The sequence below is a fragment of the Mobula birostris genome, chromosome 2 (genome assembly GCF_030028105.1).
Source record: "Mobula birostris isolate sMobBir1 chromosome 2, sMobBir1.hap1, whole genome shotgun sequence".
In the NCBI taxonomy this organism is placed as follows: Eukaryota; Metazoa; Chordata; class Chondrichthyes; order Myliobatiformes; family Myliobatidae; genus Mobula; species Mobula birostris.
Window position 1 is genome coordinate 96,572,415 of NC_092371.1, and position 22,089 is coordinate 96,594,503.

The 22,089-nt window shown below is 43.9% G+C and overlaps 1 protein-coding gene across 2 annotated transcripts in view; it reads left to right on the forward strand.

Moving 5' to 3' along the window:
• Positions 1-22,089, forward strand: part of cdc45 (CDC45 cell division cycle 45 homolog (S. cerevisiae)) — a 70,723-nt gene that overhangs the window by 24,298 nt on the left and 24,336 nt on the right. For both annotated transcript variants that reach the window (XM_072277596.1, XM_072277598.1), the window contains 4 exons: positions 5,666-5,714; positions 19,260-19,321; positions 19,453-19,503; positions 21,404-21,523. In XM_072277596.1, the coding sequence (XP_072133697.1) occupies positions 5,666-5,714; positions 19,260-19,321; positions 19,453-19,503; positions 21,404-21,523 (282 nt within the window). The remainder of the gene's footprint in view (positions 1-5,665; positions 5,715-19,259; positions 19,322-19,452; positions 19,504-21,403; positions 21,524-22,089) is intronic.

Below are 22,089 nucleotides of genomic sequence, written 5' to 3' on the forward strand. Positions count from 1 at the left end.
CCATCAATGTTATAATTTCTGTTCTGTTCTGTATCAGTAGTATGCAAATTAAGCACAGGACAGCTTGTCCTTTTCTCTTTGTGGAGGGTGAAAAAAAAAAAAAAGAGACTGATCAGCAGTGACAGAACAATACAGCACAAAAACTGTCCTTTTGGTTCACTACATCCATACCAACTGCTACATATCCATCTATACTGGGTGGGGGAAAGTTTCCTTTGGCATTCACCTTGTAGCATGCCCACTGTCGCCTTAGCTCCTAGAAAGCAAGCCCGGCCTATCCAAGTGTCTCCTTGTAACTGGAATATTCCAGGCAATATCCTCCGAAATGGAGCTTTGAGGCTTTGACGAGAAGAGGTGGAGGATGAGCTTGCTCGCAGTTAGTCTTTACAATGCCTCCTGAGACGGTGATGTGCCTCTCGTGTGAGATGCGGCAGTCTTGTGGGAACTCCCCTCTCCCGCAGAGTGCAGAAGTGCTTGTGGCTGGGCGATCTGGAAGACTGTGAGAGGAATCTGGAGCAGCAGCTGGATGACGTTCGACTCATAAGGGAAAATGAGGCAGTCATAGATGAGAGCTACAGGGAGGTAGTCACACCTAGGCTGTCAGAAGCAGGTCGTTGGTTGGCAGTCAGAGGGGGGAAAGCGAAGGTGAGCAGACTGGTAGTGCAGAGCACCCCTGTAGCCATTCCCCTGAATAATAAGTTTACCATCCTGGATACTGTCCGCAGGGACGACCGACCAGGTGTGAGCCACGGTGGCAGGGCTTCCGGCACTGAGTCTGACCTGGTGGTGCAGAAGGGTGGGATGGAGAAGAGGAGAGCTGTTGTCATTGGAGACGCTATAGTCAGGGGAACAGACAGGAGATTTTGTGGACATGTGAAGGACACCCGCATGGTTTGTTGTCTCCCGGGTGCCTGGATCCGGGATGTCTCTGACCGGGTGCACGACATCCTGGTACGAGAGGGAAAGCAACCAGAAGTCGTGATACATGTTGGGACCAATGACATAGGCAGGAAGAGGGATGAGGTCCTGAAGTGAGAGTTTTGGGAACTAGGCAGAAGGCTGAAGAACAGGACCTCAAGGGTGGCGTTTTTAGGTTTGCTGCCAGTGCTACATGATAGTGATGGTAAGAATTGAAGGAGATGGCAGTTGAATGTGTGGCTGAGGAGTTAGTGAAGGGGTCAGGGTTTTAGATTTTTAGATCATTGGGATCTCTTCTGTGGAAGGTGGGACCTCTACAGGTTGGATTGGTTGCACCTGAACTCGAGGGGGTGCAATATCCTTGTAGGTACATTTGCTAGCATGGTTCGGGAGGGTTTAAACTAAATTGCAGGGGGATGGGACCCGGAGCGATAGAGCAGTGGAAGAAGTGCATGGAGTAAAGCCAGATCTAACATATAGAGAGGCTTTGAGGAAAGAGAAACAGAATAAACGGTGTAAAGGTAGTAGGGTAGAAGGGCTAAAGTGCGTGTACTTCAATGCAAGAAGCATTAGGAACAAAGGTGATGAACTGAGAGCTTGGATACATACATGGAATTATCTTGTAGTGGCCATAACAGAAACTTGGCTGGCACCAGGGCAGGAATGGATTCTCAATATTCCTGGATTTCAGTGCTTTAAAAGGGATTGGGGGGGAAATGGGAGGAGGGGTGGCATTACTGGTCAGGGATACTATATTACAGCTACAGAAAGGGTGGGTAATGTAGCAGGATCCTCTTTTGAGTCAGTATGGGTGGAAGTCAGGAACAGGAAGGGAGCAGTTACTCTATTGGGAGTATTCTGCAGGCTGACAAGGGGGAATGCCATACCAGATCTGGTATTAGGTAACGAACTGGGTCAGGTCACAGATCTCTCAGTGGGTGAGCATCTGGGGGACAGTGACCACCGCTCCCTGGTCTTCAGCATTATCATAGAAAAGGATAGAATCAGAGAGGACAGGAAAATTTTTAATTGGGGAAGGGCAAATTATGAGGCTATAAGGCTAGAACTTGTGGGTGTGAATTGGGATGATGTTTTTGCAGGGAAATGTACTATGGACATGTGGTCGATGTTTAGGGATCTCTTGCAGGATGTTAGGGATAAATTTGTTCCGGTAAGGAAGATAAAGAATGGTAGGGTGAAGGAACCATGGGTGACAAGTGAGGTGGAAAATCTAGTTAGGCGGAAGAAGGTAGCATACATGAGGTTTAGGAAGCAAGGATCAGATGGGTCTATTGAGGAATATAGGGTAGCAAGAAAGGAGCTTAAGAAGGGACTGAGGAGAGCAAGAAGGGGGCATGAGAAGGCCTTGGCGAGTAGGGTAAAGGAAAGCCCCAAGGCATTCTTCAATTATGTGAAGAACAAAAGGATGACAGGAGTGAAGGTAGGACCGATTAGAGATAAAGGTGGGAAGATGTGCCTGGAGGCTGTGGAAGTGAGCGAGGTCCTCAATGAATACTTCTCTTTGGTATTCACCAATGAGAGGGAACTTGATAATGGTGAGGACAATATGAGTGAGGTTGGTGTTCTGGAGCATGTTGATATTAAGGTAGAGGAGGTGTTGGAGTTGTTAAAATACATTAGGACGGATAAGTCCCCAGGTCCTGATGGAATATTCCCCAGACTCCACGAGGCGAGGGAAGAAATTGCTGAGCCTCTGGCTAGGATCTTTACGTCCTTGTTGTCCATGGGAATGGTACGAGAGGACTGGAGGGAGGTGAATGATGTCCCCTTGTTCAAAAAAGGTAGTAGAGATAGTCCGGGTAATTATAGACCAGTGAGCCTTACATCTGTGGTGGGAAAGCTGTTGGAAAAGATTCTCAGAGTTAGGATCTATGGGCATTTAGAGAATCATGGTCTGATCAGGGACAGTCAGCATGGCTTTGTGAAATGCAGATCATGTCTCATAAGCCTGACAAGCAGCCTCTTTGAGGAGGTGACCAGGCATATAGATGAGGGTAGTGCAGTGGATGTGATCTGCATGGATTTTGGTCAGGCATTTGACAAGGTTCCACACGGTAGACTTATTCAGAAAGTCAGAAGGTATGGGCTCCAGGGAAGTTTGGCCAGGTGGATACAGAATTGGCTTGCCTGCAGAAAACAGAGGGTTGTGGTGGAGGGAGTACATTCGAATTGGATGGTTTTGACAAGTGATGTCCCACAAGGATCGGTTCTGGGACCCCTACTTTTCATGATTTTTATTAATGACTTGGATGTGGGGTAGAAGGGTGGGTTGACAAGTTTGCAGACGACACAAAGGTTGGTGGTGTTGTAGATAGTGTAGAGGATTGTTGAAGATTGCAGAGAGACATTGATAGGATGCAGAAGTGGGCTGAGAAGTGGCAGATGGAGTTCAACCCGGAGAAGTGTGAGGTAGTGCACATTGGAAGGACAAACTCCAAGGCAGAGTACAAAGTAAATGGCAGGATACTTGGTAGTGTGGAGGAGCAGAGGGATCTGGGGGTACATGTCCACAGATCCCTCAAAGTTGCCTCACAGGTAGATAGGGTAGTTAAGAAAGCTTATGGGGTGTTAGCTTTCATAAGTCGAAGGATCGAGTTTAAGAGTCGCGATGTAATGATGCAGCTCTATGAAACTCTGGTTAGGCCACACTTAGAGTACTGTGTCCAGTTCTGGTCGCCTCAGTATAGGAAGGATATGGAAGCATTGGAAAGGGTACAGAGGAGATTTACCAGGATGCAGCCTGGTTTAGAGCATATACCTTATGATCAGAGATTAAGGGAGCTAGGGCTTTACTCTTTGGAGAGAAGGAGGATGAGAGGAGACATGATAGAGGTGTACAAGATAATAAGAGGAATAGATAGAGTGGATAGCCAGCGCCTCTTCCCCAGGACACCACTGCTGAATACAAGAGGACATGGCTTTAGGGCAAGGGGTGGGAAGTTCAAAGGGGATATTAGAGGAAGGTTTTTACTCAGAGAGTGGTTGGTGCATGGAATGTACAGCCTGAGTTAGTGGTGGAGGCAGATACACTAGTGAAATTTAAGAGACTACTAGACAGGTATATGGAGGAATTTAAGTTTGGCGGGGTGTTATATGGGAGGCAGTGCTTAAGGGTCAGCACAACATTGTGGGCCGAAGGGCCTGTAATGTGTGTACTATTCTATATCCTATGTACCTTTCATTGTGTACTCTTAACTAGAGTAACAGTGCGTCCTTTTGTCTTTTACCCTTCATTTTTATATTTGACTCATTTTCATGCTGATGTGTGCTAGTTGCTTGCTGCTGCACAGAGAAGCAATCTTTTACATATCAATGAGCAGAGAGTACCCATAAATTTCTCTCTAACAGCACTTTATGAAATATTTTCTTCTCATTCGATTATTTCAGGTTCTCTACCTTTTTGTGGATTGTACACGTTTTTAATAAGAAAATCTCCATTTTTTTTTTCCAGGATTGTAATTTTACTTTACAGCAATTCCCTCAACATCTATTCAACAAAGTTACTCCTTACCTTAGTAACACAGCAGGTGTTTATGATAGTATCTTCAATGTAAAATGTCCCAAACTACTTAACAGGGCAGTGTCTGTCTGTCTGTCCATCTGTCCATCGCCCACTTCACCTTAAATGACCTGAGTTCTCATCAACTACTGCTGAAATCCTCATCCATGCCTTTGCTAAAGATAGATTGGCAATTCCAATATACTCCTAAAAGATCTACAAATTTTCAACTTTACATAATTTAGCTAATCTAATGTTTAGTTGAAGAGAAAGTTTGTAAGTGGCGTCTTAAGGAGAAACTATGCACTGGAGGATCACAGACATCTAAGTGGCTTTCTGGATGAGAAGATTTTTGGTGCAGGAATGGAGCAGACTGTGTGGGGATTTGCATAAAGATTTTAATGTGACTATTACTTGACTGAGTTCAGTGAGCTAGGGTGTGAAGGGTAAGTGAGACTTGGAATAATTAAAAGGTAAGGCAACTGAATTGTGGAAGGAAACCAAAAGCTGATCTTAGAGCATTGGTTTAGATGTAGTAAAAGCGTGAATAACGATTTCAGCAACTGAGTTGGTTGGGATGAGTGTTATGCAGATGGAAGTGGACAGTCTTGGTAATAGAGTAATTGTGGTCAGAAGTTCACAGGGGTCAATGCAGCAGCAAAGGGTGTGAACCTGCAGGTGCTTGCTAAGAATGGAAGAAAAAGCTAGCAAACCAAGCTTGTTACAGGAAGCAAACCTAGAGACCTCAGACTTCTGGATATTGGAAGAGATCATGTTTATAGACATGAGTGAACACCTACCTTCAGACATTACATGTACTTTACAAACTAAATGGGAAGTAAAGTTTTATTAGGGCAAGAGAGGAAATTGTCCAAAAGATGACCACGTGGGCTTACTCCGGATGCTCTGGTTTCCTCTCACATTCCAAAGATGTACAGGTAGTGGGTTAATTGCTCATTGTAAATTGCCCTGTGATTGTGCAAGGGTCAAATAGATGGGATGCTGGTTGGTGTGCAACGAAAGGCCTGTTCTATGCTGAATCTCTAAAGAAATTTACAAATTAATTTTGCTGCGCAATATTTATTTATTATATTTTTGAACATTCTTTTCTGTATGAAATGATTGTGAGATTGTAGCACAGCAGTTCCCAACCTTAAGTTGACAGACTTAATGGTATATCTCCAAGTCATGAATCAGAACACTGACAATCCATCTGTTCTTTTACAGGCGAGAGATCTTATTTGAATATGAACAATATGAATACCATGGGACTTCAGTACGTATTAAAAATCATTATGTGAATGTAAAGATGCTGTTTAACTATATTTTTTTAAAAAACTTAAGTTTGATGAAAATTTATGCCATTCAATGTCATTCCAGGTTATTATGTGCCTCCTAAGGGTAATGCAAACAGCATCGATCAATGACCTCAGAAGGGAATTGGATATGCACTTGATAGACTAACATACTGTGCTATGGGGAAAGAGTGGGATAATGGGTTTGATGAAATCCCCTTCCTAGAAGCCAAAGTAGACGATATATGGGGCACCATGGTAGCATAGTGGTTAACACAATTATAGCTTGGGGATTCAGGGTTCAGAGTTCAATTCTGACATCCCCTGTAAGGAGTTTGTACTTCCTCCCCGTGGAATGCGTGAGCTTCCTCCGGGTGCTACGGTTTCCTCCCACAGTCCAAAGATATACCGGTTAGTAGGTTAAGTGATCATTGTAAATTGTCTTGTGCTGTGTACATACATCTACTGATGCTTCTGGACACATCTTCAGTGATGTTCCTGGAATCATCAGGTGTTTTGGGTCTTTCAACATCATACAACCTCCTCCAGGTGACCCAGCCGGGGCTGATCAGACCCCAGCTTGTGTCCAGATGGCTAGCTACTTTTGACGCCATGGCTCCCCTCTTTTGAGCCACAGCCATCTTGAGGCCCTCTCTGCCGCATCGGTGGTACTGCGGATGGCTCTCCTGTTCCTCTCTCCCTCGATGCCCAAAATGCTGACGACTCTAACTAAAGAACGGGCTACGAATCCCCTACATCCAATCCCCACTGGGAGACACCTCGCTCTCCATCCAGCCTGCTGACAGTTGCTGACCAGTCCTGAGTACTTGGAGAGCTTCCTTTCAAAGGCCTCTTCCAAGCTATCTTCCCATGGGACTGTCAGCTCCAGCAGCACCATTTGCTTAGTAGACTCAGACACTAGAACAATGTCTGGTCGCAGGGTGGTGGCTGCGATATGGTTGGGGAACTTCAGCTGTTCGAGGTCCACCAACAGCTGCCAGTCCCTGGCAGAGGTCAGAATGCACGCAGATGTTCTTTTGGCAGGTATTGGCTGCTCCCCAGCTCTGACAAAGGCAATGGTCTGCTTGGAGGGTCGGGACTGCTTCTCCCACTCAACTCCTGCGCTGACGGCTTCAGCGATGGTCTTCAGGACCTGATCATGCCTCCACCTGTATCGTCCCTCACCAAGTGCCCTTGCACAGCCGCTGAGGATGTGCTCCAGGGTTCCTCGCTTGGAGCACAGTGGGCACGCAGATGACTCTGCCTTGCCCCATGTGTGCAGGTTTGATGGGCTTGGAAGCACATCGTACACTGCCTGGATGAGATATTGGATGCGGTGTGGTTCGACTTTCCAAAGATCAGCCCAGGTCACTTTCCTCTCAACCGCATTCTCCCACCTTGTCCAAGCTCCCTGTTGCTTCATCCCCACTGCCTTGCAAGCTCTCGTCTCCTCTACTACTGCTCTCACCTCCTCCTGAACGAGACGACCCCTTTCCTTCCCTCTGTTGTCCATTTGGGGAGTTGGAAAGGATCCTAGCCCTGCTCGGCCTCGTGTAGCCACTCCCACCTGCCTCCAGTGACACAGCCTTGCCTCTGCTTCCTGAACAGCTTCCCCTGCCCTCCACTTCCTGCCAGTACTTACTTGGATCCCTGCTCCAGCCACCTTCGGGTCACTTGAGTCCCTATACTGTAGCACTTCTCTGTCTCTTGTTACCTTGAATTCTTCCTCCAAGGATTTGAAGGGCAGTTGCAGTTTGTTGTGGTGTCCATAGAGTGCGATGCTGCTCAGGCTCTTTGGCAGCCCCAGCCATCTCCTGAGGTGGTTGCTAACCCTCCTCTCCAAGGTTTTGACTGTTGAGATCGGAACTGCTTAGACGAGGAGGGGCCACAGGATTCTGGGAAGAATGCCATGCTGATACACCCAGGCTTTAAACTTCCCAGGTAGGCCAGACTTGTCCACAGATTTCTGCCAGCCATCCAACTTGGTTCAGATTGCCTGAATGGATGTTGTGTCCCTTAAAGAGCTGTCAAAAACTTTGCCTAAGCTCTTGACTGGCTTTTCTGTGATGGTTGGGATGGCTGTGCCTGCGGTGCTGAACCGGAACTTGTTCTCCACCTTCCCTTTCCTCAGCACCATCGATCTTGATTTGGCAGGTTTGAAACGCATCCGGGACCACTCTACCAGCTTTTCGAGCCCCTGCAGAATCCACCAGCAGCTTGGGACTGATTCTGTGGTGACTGTGAGGTCGTCCATGAATGCCCTGATAGGTGGTTGCTATTGAGTGGAATTCATTCTGGGCCCTCTGCACTCTGGTTCAGCAGACTTAGTGAGCATGTTCATGGCTAGGGAGAACAGTGTCACTGAGAGAGTGCACCCTGTGATGATGCCGATCTCCACCTTGTGCCAGGTTAATGTAATTGCTCCTGAAGAGACCCTCATCCTGAAGCTGCTGTAATAATCAGCGATAAGGTCTCTGATTCTGCTGGGGACGTGATATTTGGACAGTGTGAGCTGCACCAGCTTGTGCGGAATGGAGCCATATGCATTTGCCAGGTCGAGCCACAACACTGACAGGTTGCCCTTGTTCTCTCTGGCCTCCCTGATGAGCTGTATCACCACACCGATGTGCTCCAGACAGCCCGGCATCCCTGAAATGCCACCCTTCTGGACTGATGTATCAATATAGGTGTTCTTTGCTAGGTAGGTGCACAACCGGTTAGAAACTGCACTGAAGAAGATCTTCGCCTCGACGCACAGCAGGGAGATGATGCGAAACTGATCTATCTGGGTGGCATTTTCCTCCTTCGGGATCCACACCCCTTCAGCCTCTCTCCACTGTTCTGGGACCTTCTCCCTTCTCCAGAAGATTCTCAGGATCTTCCACAGACACAGCAGGAGTTTGGGGCAGTTCTTGTACACTTTGTACGAGGTGTTGCTTGGTCGTGGAGTGGAGCTTGCCCTTGCTTTGCGGACGACCTCTCTGACTTCCTTTAGTTGCAGCTCTGACATGTCGAACTGCACATCCGGTTCAGGTGGATCTATTAGGATGTCGCACTCCCCCAACTCCTGCTCTCTTTCAGGATCATTACATATCTTCTTCAGATGTTGGTCTGTCTTCCTGCGAACAGGCCAGTTTCCCACTGCACTTCTCCCCCAGCAACTCCTTGGTGAACTTGAAGGGGTTGGCGATAAAGGCAGCACGTTTTCGGGCCCTTTCATGATGCCGCCTCTGATGCCACTCTGCCCGGCAGAGGACCCTGATCTTCTTTCGTAGTATGCACTTCAGCTGGGCCAAGCCAATGCGCTCCTCTTTTCCTGCTTCCTTGTATTGGGACTTCAGCGCTTTCATCTCCTGCCTGATGTTGTGGATCCTCAATGCTCTTTGGTTCTTCAAGTAAGATGTTTTAGAAACATCGAAATATAGAAAATAGGTGCAGGAGTAGGCCATTCAGCCCTTCAAGCCTGCACCGCCATTCAGTACGATCATGGCTGATCATCCAACTCAGAACCCTGCACCAGCCTTTCCTCCATACCCCCTGATCCCTTTAGCCACAAGGGCCATATCTAACTCCCTCTTAAATATAGCCAATGAACTGGCCTCAACTGTTTCCTGTGGCAGAGAATTCCACAGATTCACCACTCTCTGTGTGAAGAAGTTCTTCCTAATCTCGGTCCTAAAAGGCTTCCCCTTTATCCTCAAACTGTGACCCCTTGTTCTGGACTCCCCCAACATCGGGAACAATCTTCCTGCATCTAGCCTGTCCAATCCCTTTAGGATTTTATACATTTCAATCAGATCCCCCCTCAATCTTCTAAATTCCAACGAGTATAAGCCTAGTTCATCCAGTCTTTCATCATATGAAAGTCCTGCCATCCCAGGAATCAATCTGGTGAACCTTCTTTGTACTCCCTCTATGGCAAGGATGTCTTTCCTCAGATTAGAGGACCAAAACTGCACACAATAGTCCAGGTGTGGTCTCACCAAGGCCTTGTACAACTGCAGTAGTACCTCCCTGCTCCCGTACTCCAATCCTCTTGTTATAAATGCCAGCATACCATTCGCCTTTTTCACCGCCTGCTGTACCTGCATGCCCACTTTCAATGACTGGTGTATAATGACACCCAGGTCTCATTGCACCTCCCCTTTTCCTAATTGGCCACCATTCAGATAATAATCTGTTTTCCTGTTTTTGCCACCAAAGTGGATAACTTCACATTTATCCACATTAAATTGCACCTGCCATGAATTTGCCCACTCACCTAACCTATACAAGTCACCCTGCATCCTCTTAGCATCCTCCTCACAGCTAACACTGCCGCCCAGCTTCGTGTCATCCGCAAACTTAGAGATGCTGCATTTAATTCCCTCATCCAAGTCATTAATATATATTGTAAACAACTGGGATCCCAGCACTGAGCCTTGCGGTACCCCACTAGTCACTGTCTGCCATTCTGAAAAGGTCCCGTTTATTCCCACTCTTTGCTTCCTGTCTGCCAACCAATTCTCTATCCACATCAATACTGTGTGCTTTAAGTTTGCACACCAATCTCCTGTGTGGGACCTTGTCAAAAGCCTTTTGAAAATCCAAATATACCACATCCACTGGTTCTCCCCTATCCACTCTACTAGTTACATCCTCAAAAAAATTCTATGAGTTTCATCAGACATGATTTCCCTTTCACAAATCCATGCTGACTTTGTCCGAGATTTCACCGCTTTCCAAATGTGCTGTTATCACATCTTTGATAACTGACTCTAGCAGTTTCCTCACCACTGATGTTAGGCTAACCGGTCTATAATTCCCTGGTTTCTCTCTCCCTCCTTTTTTAAAAAGTGGGGTTACATTAGCCACCCTCCAATCCTCAGGAACTAGTCCAGAATCTAAAGAGATTTGAAAAATTATCACTAATGCATCCACTATTTCTTGGGCTACTTCCTTAAGCACTCTGGAATGCAGACCATCTGGCCCTGGGGATTTATCTGCCCTTAATCCCTTCAATTTACCTAACACCACTTCTCTACTAACATGTATTTCCCTCAGTTCCTCCATCTCACTGGACCCTCTGTCCCCTACTATTTCTGGAAGATTATTTATGTCCTCCTTAGTGAAGACAGAACCAAAGTAATTATTCAATTGGTCTGCCATGTCCTTGCTCCCCATAATCAATTCACCTGTTTCTGTCTGTAGAGGACCTACATTTGTCTTAACCAATCTTTTTCTTTTCACATATCTATAAAAGCTCTTACAGTCAGTTTTTATGTTCTCTGCCAGTTTTCTCTCATAATCTTTTTTCCCCTTCCTAATTAAGCCCTTTGCCCTCCTCTGCTGAACTCTGAATTTCTCCCAGTCCTCAGGTGAGCCGCTTTTTCTGGCTAATTTGTATGCTTCTTCTTTGGAATTGATACCAAATTGATTCTTTGGAGCCTTCCTTCTCCTCTTCTCTGAATCGTTCAGCTGCGATACTGACAATAATTGTTGTCATGGCTTGCAGCTTCCTATCGACCCTTCCCTTTGCCGTTGCCTCCAGAATTTGGTTAACATCTTCATCAAACTGCTTCCACAGTGAAGTCATGTTAGCTGCAGGCCATTTGATCCGCCTCCTGTTAGACTTCATGTTAGAGGGATTAGTTTGCAACACTTGGCAGTATGGGGTGACTCCGGGCCTGGCCCCTCCTTCGTCTCACCAGGTTGGACACCTGCGCGTTGTGCTGCTCCTGCTCCCGCTAAACACTTCATCCTCGCTTGGTGGATCTTCAAGCCGCGATCGTTCTTGCAGATTTTGCCACATGCACACTGCTTCCTCATCATCGTTTGTTCATTGCCTGGGTCTGATGTCGTTGTGTCCAGAACAGATTAGGGTTAAATTGGGGATTGCTGCTGGTGTGGCACAGAAGGCCTATTCTTCACTTTGTCAATTTTATTTATTCAGAGATATAGTAACTCCCAAAGTAGCCAGTTCTGTGAGATTTCTGTCTGGTTTTGATAGTGAACATTTATTTCCAGAGAAAGGAATCTTTCACACGGGGATGGGGTACATTGACAATTTGGTTATGTGGGTCAAATCTCATTGTGATGCCACTTCAACTGTCATGAATATGTACTGTACTTGCCTAATCTGGCTTGTAAATGACTGCAGGCCCACAATGTGGCATGTTGAAACTTGAAACTTTCCTGTGGCAGTCATTAAAACATCCACGCGGTGTAATTCCACCAGTCTTGCAGTAACAGATATACTGACAGTTAATCTAATCAAACTACTTGCATCACACTACTTTCCCTTTTTAAAAGAAGAGGGGGGAAAACAAACTTATGAATGTATTCATGCCAAGATTTTGTACACATTATAATCATGAGATTAAGTGAATGAAGATTTCATAATCTTCTGAGAACTCATTGCCTGTGTCCCCTCATTCTACAGAGATTAGTCCTTCAACTTTCATTTCTGATCATTGTCAAGTTCATATCCACTGCCAAATACCCTTATTCCTTTTGGACATTGTGGTGGAATGTGTAATGAATGCATTCCATATCTTCTGTCAGGACACTTGACACTAGAGTACTACAGCACAGTACAGGCCCTTCGGCCCTCAATGTTGTGCCGACCCATATATTCCTTAAAATCTTACTAAACCCACACTACCCCGTAACCCTCTATTTTTCTTTCATCTATGTGCCCGACTAAGAGGCTCTTAAATACCCCTAATGTTCTAGCCTCCACCACCAGCAAGTCATTCCAGGCACCCACAACTGTGTGTGTGTTTATTTAAAAAAAAAAACCCAACAACTTACCCCTGATGTCTCCCCTAAACTTCCCGTCCTTAACTTTGTACATATGCCCTCTGGTGTTTGCTATTCGTGCCCTGGGAAACAGGTACTGGCTATCCACCCTATCTATGCCTCTCATAATCTTGTAGACCTCTATCAAGTCCCCTGTCATCCTTCTACGCTCCAAAGAGAAAAGTCCCAGCTCTGCTAACCTTGCCTCATAAGACTTGTTTTCCAATCCAGGCAACATCTTGGTATATCTCCTCTGCACCCTCTCCATAGCTTCCACATCCTTCCTATAATGAGGTGACCAGAACTGAACACAATACTCTAAGTGTGGTCTCACCAGAGATTTGTGGAGTTGCAACATGACCTCTCTACTCTTGAACTCAATCCCCCTATTAATGAAGCCTTGCATCCCTAGGCTGCCTTAACTATCCTATCAACCTGTGCAGCGATCTTGGGGGATGTATGGATTTGAACCCCATAGTCCCTCTGTTCATCCACACTCTTAAGTAACCGACCATTAACCCTGTACTGAGCCTTCTGGTTTGTCCTTCCAAAATGCATCACCTCACACTTATCCAGATTGAACTCCATCTTCCACTTTTCTGCCCAACTCAGCATCCTGTCTATATCCTCCTGTAACCTTCAACAACCTACAGCTCCATCCACAACTCCTCCAATCTTCATGTCGTCTGCAAGCTTACTCACCCATCCTTCTGCCTCTTCATCCAGGTCATTTATAAAAATCACAGAGAGCAGGGGTCTCAGGACAGATCCTTGTGGCACTCCACTAGTCACCGACCTCCAGGCAGAATACTTTCCTTCCACTACTGCCCTCTGTTTTCTTCCTTTAATCCAATTTTTTTTATCCAAACAGCTAAGGTTCTGCTGATCTCATGACTTTCTGAATGAGTCCCTCATGGAGGACCTTGTCAAAGGCCTTGTTAAAATCCATGTAGCCCACATCTACCACCCTACCCTCATCAATGAAATTTTTTCAGGATGTAACTAGTAGAGTGGATAGGGGAGAACCAGTGGATGTGGTATATTTGGATTTTCAAAAGGCTTTTGACAAGGTCCCACACAGGAGATTAGTGTGCAAACTTAAAGCACACACTATTGGGGGTATGGTACACTTTGGAAGGACAAACTCCAAGGTAGAGTACATAGTAAATGGCAGGATACTTGGTAGTGTGGAGGAGCAGAGGGATCTCGGGGTACAGGTCCACAGATCCCTGAAAGTTGCCTCACAGGTGGATAGGGTAGTTAAAAAAGCTTATGGGGTGTTAGCTTTCATAAGTCGAGGGACAGAGTTTGAGTCGCGATGTAATGATGCAGCTCTATAAAACTCTGGTTAGGCCACACTTGGAGTATTGTGCCCAGTTCTGGTCACCTCCCTATAGGAAGGATGTGGAAGCATTGGAAAGGGTACAGAGGAGATTTACCAGGATGCTGCCTGGTTTAGAAAGTATGCATTATGATCACAGATTAAGGGAGCTAGGGCTTTACTCTTTGGAGAGAAGGAGGATGAGAGGAGACATGATAGAGGTGTACAAGATAATAAGAGGAATAGATAGAGTGGATAGCCAGCGCCTCTTCCCCAGGACACCACTGCTCAATACAAGAAGACATGGCTTTAAGGTAAGGGGTGGGAAGTTCAAGGGGGATATTAGAGGAAGGTTTTTTTACTCAGAGAGTGGTTGGTGTGTGGAATGCACTGCCTGAGTCAGTGGTGGAGGCAGATACACTAGTGAAGTTTAAGAGACTATTAGACAGGTATATGGAGGAATCTAAGGTGGGGGCTTATATGGGAGGCAGGGTTTGAGGGTCGGCACAACATTGTGGGCCAAAGGGCCTGTACTGTGTTCTATGTTTTATGTATTGATGTGGATAGAGAATTGGTTAGCAGACAGGAAGCAAAGAGTGAGAATAAATGGGAACTTCTCAGAATGGCAGGCAGTGACTAGTGGGGAACCACAAGGCTCAGTGCTGGGACACCAGTTGTTTACAATATATATTAATGACTTAGACGAGGGAGTTAAATGCAGCATCTCCAAGTTTGCGGATGACACGAAGCTGGGCGGCAGTGTTAGCTATGAGAAGGATGCTAAGAGGATGCAGGGTGACTTGGATAGGTTAGGTAAGTGGGCAAATTCATGGCAGATGCAATTTAATGTGGATAAATGTGAGGTTATCTACTTTGGTGGCAAGAACAGGAAAACATTATTATCTGACTGGTGGCCGATTAGGAAAAGGGGATGTGCAAGGAGACCTGGGTGTCATTGTACACCAGTCATTGAAAGTGGGCATGCAGGAACAGCAGGCGGTGAAAAAGGCAAATGGTATGCTGGCATTCATAGCAAGAGGATTCGAGTACAGGAGCAGGGAGGTACTACAAGGCATTGGTGAGACCACACCTGGAGTATTGTGTGCAGTTTTGGTCCCCTAATCTGAGGAAAGGCATTCTTGCCATAGAGGGAGTACAAAGAACCTTCACCAGATTGATTCCTGGGATGGCAGGACGTTCATATGATGAAAAACTGGATCGACTAGGCTTATACTCACTGGAATTTAGAAGATTGAGGGGGGATCTTATTGAAATGTATAAAATTCTAAAGGGATTGGACAGGCTAGATGTAGGAAAATTGTTCCCGATGTTGGGGAAGTCCAGAACGAGGGGTCGCAGTTTGAGGATAAAGGGGAAGCCTTTTAGGACCGAGATTAGGAAAAACTTTTTCACACAGAGAATGGTGAATCTGTGGAATTCTCTGCCACAGGAAACAGTTGAGGCCAGTTCATTGGCTATATTTAAGAGGGAGTTAGATATGGCCCTTGTGGCTAAAGGGATCGGGGGGTATGGAGAGAAGGCAGGTACCGGGTTCTGAGTTGGATGATCAGCCATGATCGTACTGAATGGCGGTGCAGGCTTGAAGGGCTGAATGGCCTACTCCTGCACCCATTTTCTATGTTTCTAATTTCTTTTGTTACCTCTTCAAAAAAACTTAATTAGGCTTGTGAGGCACAACCTTCCCTTCACAAAGCCATGTTGACTATCCTTGACAGTAGAATGCTAATGCTAATGCTCCTCTTCATTGTGTCTACTTGGAACCTCATTTTAAATTTTTATCTCCGCTTTCCTTTTAAATACCTCTCCTTTTGATTTCAGTTTTCATCAAAGCACCTCAATATGAGTTCTACTATACCTAAGCTATTGTAAACAGCAGACGGCTCCAGTTAGTATATCAAACTCTGTTCATTTGTACTATTCAGCGTGTGGAAATGCCTCTTTTAGTATATTTAAATTCTGCAATTTCTTCCCTTACAACACCAAGATATTTTTGTATGCTAGTCATAAATTTTTGCTTGCTAGCAATGTGTAGGTCCTCGAAATAACTTTTTAAATATATGGAAACGTGCTGCATTTTTGCTCTTTTATGAAAAATCTTTCACTTTTCAATGGATTATGGCAAAGTTCTATTCTGTATTATCAGGATTTTAGCAACAATCTTGCTTGCTTAGAGGAACTGAATTTTCCTTCTGCCCTTCAGTGTGAGCAGAAGAATGTGCAGTCCACCCCGTGCTACTTGGACTTTGTGAGGCATACAGCTCTGAGGCTGAACATCTACTCATGTATATTCTTTGAAGCAGGAGCTGTCTTTCCTGGAGAGAATGATGACATGTGTGTCATAATCCAGCCATTTCCACTTGAAGATGATATATTCGGGATGATTCATAAAAATACTTTGCTCAGATAAGTGGGCAGATCCATTCAAAGGATTTTTGTGGTTGTTGGAAAGTTCATCTCTCTTCTTTCAAAAATGCTTTGCGAAAGTACTGTATGTGGTCTAAGCAAAGCATGATGCATTAATCCTTCATCCTCTGACTGACATCTTTGAATTCTTGACCTGTTCTACAAACTTTAAGTTGTTATGCTTTGAGAATGCCAAAGGTAGCAGGACAAGCATATTTACATTTGTTTTTGTATCCATTTTCCTTTCATTTCTCTGTTCTAGTCACAATGTGTTTAGTCACTGCGAGGATTCTTAGCGTGACACAGTCTGATAACCAAACACAGGAATAAATTGTTCCTTATCCTTTTGTTGACCTACAGCACAGGCCATAAATGAGAAAGTAAATTTTTTACAGCCTGACTGTTTCTGGAGTGGTGATCATTATCAAATGCTTGACGGGCATGGCTAACCATCCTTGCCCATGGCTAACCATCCTTGCCCTTGCTCTTCACGGCTACAAAATTCTCAACATCTACTCAAAGTATCTGGAGAAAAAACATTAATTGAGCTACTTCATTGTATTTTGTGGGAGATAAAGAGCTGTTTTGGAACTGCAATGTGTTGTTTTGCAGCAGAAGTAGAATACAAAGAAATAAAATTATTGTAAATTACAAAATAGTGCAGTAAAAACGAGTAAGGACAGCGTTTGTGGGCCATTCAGTAATCTGAAGAGAGGGGAAGTGAGAGGTTGAAGATGTCCTTGAAACACTCCTGCCAGTTGATCCATACAGGTTTTCAGTACCCAGTGCACTGTTGGAGCCTGATGGCATGCAAATTAATTTTGAAAATCAGCAAAAAAAAAACACTGAGCTAATGAGCACAGCTTATTCACTTGTAATCTTTGCCTTCAAGTAAATGTGATCCTTTTAATGAATTCTTAAAAGGTTGTATGGAAAGTTTCCCTGAATCAAGTTTGTGTATGGTCATGATTTCCTGCAATCTTAGATTCCAGTCCGTGACAGACAGGAAACATTTCCTTCAAGCGTAATGCTATATCCTTCCAGTCCAGCACACTCAAATGGATTGTTTGCCTCTAGCTTTTCTCATTTTTTTGGAATCTCTTTTCACTGAGGTATACATTTCTAATTCTCTGAAACAAACTAATTAAACCATTTTTTCACTATACTTTTTCTTCCCTTGTCAATGTAGTGGACCCGGAATATTCAGCCTCATTTACCTGCACCAATGTTTTACAGTATCAGTTAGTATTCCAAGTCTGGCATCAGAATTGACAATTTAGTACAGAGCTTTTGTATTCTTGTATCACCCTTAACTGCTTTCGAAGTCAGTAAATAGCCTCTGAAGTGCAGTCATTGTTACAAAAGTGATGGACAATTCTGCACACAGCAAGGTCACAAAGCACAGTTGGATTGTGGCTGACCATCAGAGCACCGGAAACTTCCTATTCTTTTGACACGACTTTATTGTCTTATCTGAAACATGATAGCTCTGACAATATGGCTGTCCTGCATATTGCGAGAATGTTGCCCTGAAGTAAGAACTCTGATTCTGGAATAAGGCTTGCAACCACATACTGAGTTTACACAGCAGTATAAATATTCAGCCAGGCTCATGTTCCAGAACCTGCTTGATTGTTGATAGTAGCAACTTTTGAAAGAGATGTTAAACCAAGGTCTTGTCTCTGTTCATTTGAATACAAAAATATGCCAATGATCTATTTATAAATTAAACACTGCTCTCAATACCAATTTATGGCGGTATGTTGACGTAATTTTTACTAATGCATATTGGGGCAGTATGTGGGATACCTGTTAATGTAATGCCTTACATCAGCAATCAGAAGATCAGCATTCATTTCTTGCCACAGTCTGCAAGGAAATCAGGCAGGTTTCTGCCGAGTGCTCTGCTTTCCTCCGACATTTTCTAAGAAGGCATATGGATTAGGGTCAGTAAGCTATGGGCATGCTATGAACATGGCAAAACTTGTGGGACGCTCCCAGCATACCTGACTGTGTTGGATGTTGTCGCTAAAATAGCATATTTTACTGAATGTTTCGATGTTCATGTGACAAAGAATCTTATTTTAAATCTTAATCTTGCTCTACATTCATAAAATTCTTCAGTTAATTTGTGATGCTTCAGGTACCAGTTGCTGAATAAATTCAAGATTGCCACTTGTTATAATAGCATTGGGGCCTGCTGCCTGTTTTATATTTATATGTATATAGTTGTAGTGTTTTGAGTTTGATTGGTCAAGCAGCTATAAGATTATCAATCATAATGAGCATCCACAGGAAGTATTTTTCTCAATATTTCTATGTTAATGGTCTTTAAATATCTCTGAATGTTGAAGACATTTTATATTTAAAATAAATAAATAAATAAATAGAGATCCGAAGACCAGATCTGCTCCCAGGTCTGTTGTGTTAAAGCAGATTTGCACTTTGGGCAGGGCATTTGGGATCTCACCTCTGGACTGCAGCAAGTTCAGCCCTCGTGTCCCGCCACCACCACAGCTGCTGGTATCTTTCAGTGGGCTTGGTCTCACATGCTCCAGAGCAATATATCTAACCATACTGTCAGCTCCTTAACTGAAAATGTTGACCTTTTATTTAGCAGCAAAGATGGTATAATTAAATTGTAAAGATGTTTTGAAGTTTGTGTCACATTCCTGTTGGCCTGTATGAAGACTGCCAGTACATCCTGTGCAGGATTAGGGTATTAGTGACTTGTGTTTCTCCATTTAACTGCACGTGTTGCTATCAATTTTACACAATAATGTCAACAAATCTGACTCGCATTGTTAACACAACTACAAATTGCAGACCAATGAGTTTATAAATTCCAAGGACAGCTGGAAACTGATAACATGAGATTTGATTGAAAAGCATCTCAAGGGTTTATTTGGAAGAAGTTTAAAATACTGAACAGTGGCGGAGGTCCTTGATTAATATAAATGACCAGAGCTGATCAATTAATAATCCTGTTATTTACCTGCAGTCTGCCATGGTAATATTTGAACTGGCCTGGATCATGTCAAAGGACTCAAATGACATGCTGTGGTAAGCAATCCCTTCATCAGTGTAGAAAATTCTGTCATTAATGCATGTTTGCTTGATCATACATTGTTACAGTCTTTGCGACTTACAGTATTTTACTACTTGCAGTAATGTTTTGCCTATCTCCTTTCCAGGTGGGCTATTGTTGGTTTGACTGACCAATGGGTTCATGACAAAATCACACAGTAAGTGTTCCAAAACACCAATGCAGTTTTACTGTCCAGTGTTAACGGGAAGGACTCCCAGACGAAGCATGTTGTTAGTTAGATGCAAGGTATCATGCACTAGCATGAGGAATTTCTTTAGCCAGAGGATTTTGTGTTGGAATTCATTGTCACAGACAGCTGTGGAAGCTAAGACATTGGGTATAGTTAAAGTGGAGGTAGATAGATTCTTGATTATTAAGTATCAAAGGTTATGGGGAGAATGCAGGAGGATGGGGTTGAGAAGGAAAATAAAATTAGTCTGGTCTTGGGAGGTTTTTTTAAAAAAAAAAACAACAACAGAAGGCAACTTTAAAAAAAAAAGTCACGAAGAAGGAAAAGATGGAATATGAAGGTAAGCTGATCAATAATATTAAAGAGGATACCAAAAGTTTCTTCAGATACGCCAAGTTTAAGAGAGGTGAGAGTAGATATCAGACCGCTGGAAAATGATGCTGGAGAGGTTGTAATGGGGCAAAGAAATAGACAAATTGAATAAGTATTTTCCATCAGTCTTCACTGTGGAAGACACTAGCAGTATGCCAGAAGTTCGAGAATGTCAGGAGGCAGATGTGAGTGAAATTGCCATTACTAGGGAGGTAGATCTGAAGGTAGATGAGTCACCTGGACCTGATGTTCCTCACCTCGGATCTGAAGGAGGTGGTTGAAGAGTTTGTGGGGGCATTAGTAATGATCTTCCAAGAATCAATTGATTCTGGCATGGCTCCAGAGGACTGAAAAATTACAAATGTCACTCCACTCTTCTGGAAAGGAGAGAGGCAGAAGAAAGGTAATTATAGCCAGTTAGTCTGACCACAGTGCTTGGGAAGATGTTGGAGTCTATTGTTAAGGATGTGTTTTCAGGGTACATGTTAAAATAGGCCAAAGTCACCATGGTTTCCTAAAGGGCAAATTTAAAGAACAATTAACTTCGCCAAGAGCCTCAATGATTTATCCTTCATTTTAAATACTGTAGGCATTTCTAGGAATATCAAAACCAGTTTACATTTACCCCCAAAAAAAACTTCAAGAGCTCTGCCATCAACTTCTCTCCTGTCAGTGATATTGGGCCAATTCAGAATGAGAACTCAGCAGTCAGCAACCAGCAGTTTCACCACACACATTGCTGCTCCTTGACCTGACTGATGGGTACACATATCAGCTCCATTGTCCCTCTGCACCTTGGTCTGAGGAATGCAGGCAGACTGGCACCATAGACAGTACCATCATAATTTGACCTATAGAGGAGGTTAATATTCCTACTCCAACCATTCAAATCCTCTGTTAATTCATCACTCCCTAATCACTAGTTCTGTCCAGCTTTAAAAGATTTTAAGAATTCCACATTTTTTTTTTTTGATTAAGGCTTCTTGCTCACTCCTTCACTGAAATTTGTTTCTTTCAAAATTCGTTTGATGGCTCTGGGTCTGCACTTGCTGGAGTTCAGAAAAATGAGGGGGATCTCATTGAGACCTGTCAAATATTGGAAGGCCTAGATAAAGTTGATGTTGACAGATCTTTCCAATGGTAGGAAAGACAAAGGCACAGCCTCAATGGAAGGATGACCTTTTAGAATAGAAATGAGGAGGAACTTCTTTAGCTTGAGGGTGGTAAATCCGTGTAATTTATTGCCACAAACAGTTGTGGAGGCCAAATCATTGGGTGTATTTAGAGCAGAAGTTTATAGGTTCTAGGTTAGTAAGAGTGTTAAGGAGAGAAGACAGGAAAATGGACTAGAGAGGAATAATATATCAACCTTAGTCGAATAGTGAAGTGGATTAAAGGCTGAATGGCCTTATTCTGCTCCAGTGTCGTGTGGTCTGTTCACAGTTCTTGGTGATCACAGGATGATACTTAATTAGAATTGTGATTTGTTCTGCAGCATGAAGTATGTGACAGATGTTGGCATTGTGCAGCGTCATGTCTCAAGGCACAACCATCGTAATGAAGATGAGGAGAACACTCTCTCTATTGATTGCATGAGAATTTCTTTTGACTTTGAGTATCCTTTAATCAGAGAGTACAAGTAAAGCAAACTTACTTCTGCTCTGCATAACCAAAGTTGGATTTTCATATCTGGAATCAATTCATGTTCAGTGTATTTGGGGAAAAAATAAATGATATTGCACGTAATGACTCAGCAGTTCTGGCCTAGTGGAAATCTCAATTCATGGCTGCAAAATTGGCTTTTTTTAAAAAAAGCAAGTAGTAAGAAACATTGCAGCAACAAACACAAGAAATGCTGGTGAACGCAGCAGGCCAGGCAGCATCTATAGGAAGAGGTACAGTCGACGTTTCGGGCCAAGACCCTTCATCGAGACTAACTGAAAGAAGAGATAGTAAGATTTGAAAGTGGGAGGGGAGGGATAGAGCTAACTTTCAGTTAGTCCTGATGAAGGGTCTCAACCCAAAAACGTCAACTGTGCTTCTATAGATGCTGCCTGGCCTGCTGCGTTCACCAGCATTTTTTGTGTGTGTTGCTTGAATTTCCAGCATCTGCAGATTTCCTCATATTTAAGTAAGAAACATTATTATCACTGTGCAGATTGGACTCTGTATTGACATAGA